Source organism: Perkinsus marinus, assembly GCF_000006405.1.
Source record: "Perkinsus marinus ATCC 50983 genomic scaffold scf_1104296941664, whole genome shotgun sequence".
NCBI classification, from domain to species: Eukaryota; Perkinsozoa; order Perkinsida; family Perkinsidae; genus Perkinsus; species Perkinsus marinus.
In genome coordinates, this window is record NW_003212429.1 from 494 (window position 1) to 2051 (window position 1558).

At 45.7% G+C, this 1558-nt stretch overlaps 1 protein-coding gene across 1 annotated transcript; it reads left to right on the forward strand.

Annotated features, from left to right (window-relative positions):
* Nucleotides 1-372: 372 nt before the first annotated feature.
* Pmar_PMAR024219 (hypothetical protein) lies at nt 373-1248 on the forward strand (the record flags this gene model as incomplete). Its single annotated transcript, XM_002781733.1, has 4 exons — nt 373-437; nt 706-799; nt 845-958; nt 1144-1248. The coding sequence occupies 4 exons, from the start codon at nt 373-375 to the stop codon at nt 1246-1248; spliced, it is 378 nt and encodes a 125-aa protein (XP_002781779.1).
* Between the last annotated feature and the right edge of the window lie 310 nt (nt 1249-1558).

The following is a 1558-nucleotide window of genomic DNA, read 5'->3' on the forward strand; positions in this document are numbered from 1 at the left end:
AATCTAAGACGGTCATCACGAACATGTCTTTAATGCAACTCAGGTAAGAGATGTTTAGTTTCAAGGGTCTGCCTTGAAAACCGTGGCGATTCACAGCAAACGTTGTTTACTCCTGAAGCGAGTATCATAGGTTGTTATCAACCCAGAACTATATATGTCATAAACGTTGTTAAAAGTCAATCTCTACAAAATCTAGAGGTCTTCGATTTCGGGCCGAGTTTCGGGATGAGTTTTGAATTTTGGGCGAGCGCTTTTACACTTGAGCGGAGCGAAGCAGTTTTTTGTGCATTTCCATCAGCGCAAGATTCGTCTGCTGGTCGAAAAGTGAAATTCTGACAATCGAGTTGTAGATTCCCTCTTCTTTTGAACTACATGGGAGAAAGCGGCATTGATAAGCGGGTCGAATTCGTCCTGCGGAGGATCTTCACTGTTTTTGGGTATGTCAAAACGTGGTGGATTGCCGACTTCCGTTTAACCTTGCACTTCATTCTCCACGGAGTGAGAGTATATATTGCACTCACCCTGTTTGCCGGAGTAGGAAGATCTGTTCGCTTTCCTCAGCTGCTGAGCTCGGGGGTTTCCTCAGTAATTATAGCAGTGTACAGAAACCAACAAGAAATTTCATCAGAATTTTATATTGTCATCAACACACGTGAATAACCATCTGCATATTTTCCCATCCTGCTGTTTGATGTCTCCTATCAGATACTCCAAATTCGACAAGTTTAAATCGGCGATCCTCAGCGTTAAGGAGGAGTCCCCTCTTAGGGCGATTGAAATTTTCCTTGACGACCCTGAGGTGAATACAGCTCATTCAGGCGACCTGTGTATTACTCGTTGTCAGCGCCCGGTCGTCTTTGCTTATCAAGGCTCTGGTGAGAGTCTTATTGCTTCGTGCGATTGTCCAGCATCGGTAGCTCAAATCAAGAAGAAGGTGCTGGTGATCTGTAGGGCAAAGGTGAGTGGTATATTAACGGACCTGATTGGTATCATACACAATCGACCGGAGGATTCTCATCTCACACTGACTTTGCGCTTCGTAATAGATTTCAGCAGTGATTAAAATGACTGCACATCCTCGCTGTGCGCACGATACTCGTCAGACTGGAGGATCCTTTGTGAGGTGCTCCTTGTTGTGTTTAGGCCGGAGTGGAGATCTCCATGGACAACATAGTGGAGGCCATCCTTGTGCAGGAGCTGTCTAAGAAGCTACTTGAGAATATGAACCTCCTGCTGAATGGCGCGTAAGATCTTGAGTATCATATTAGACCTCGGGCATAGCGGCCCCGTACAGTGAATAGACTTTTGAATTTTATAGTTGGCATATCGGCCCCATTCGGCGGTAATTGATGGCATATCCGCCCCATTGGATAGCTAGGGTTTTGAAGGGTATAGCAGGCATAGCGGCCCCATTCGGTAAATAGGTTTCTGAAAGGTATAGCAGGCATATCGGCCCCATTCGGTAAATAGGTTTCTGAAAGGTATAGCAGGCATAGCGGCCCCATTCGGTAAACAGGTTTTTATAAGGTATATCAGGCATAGCGGCCCCATAGGACTT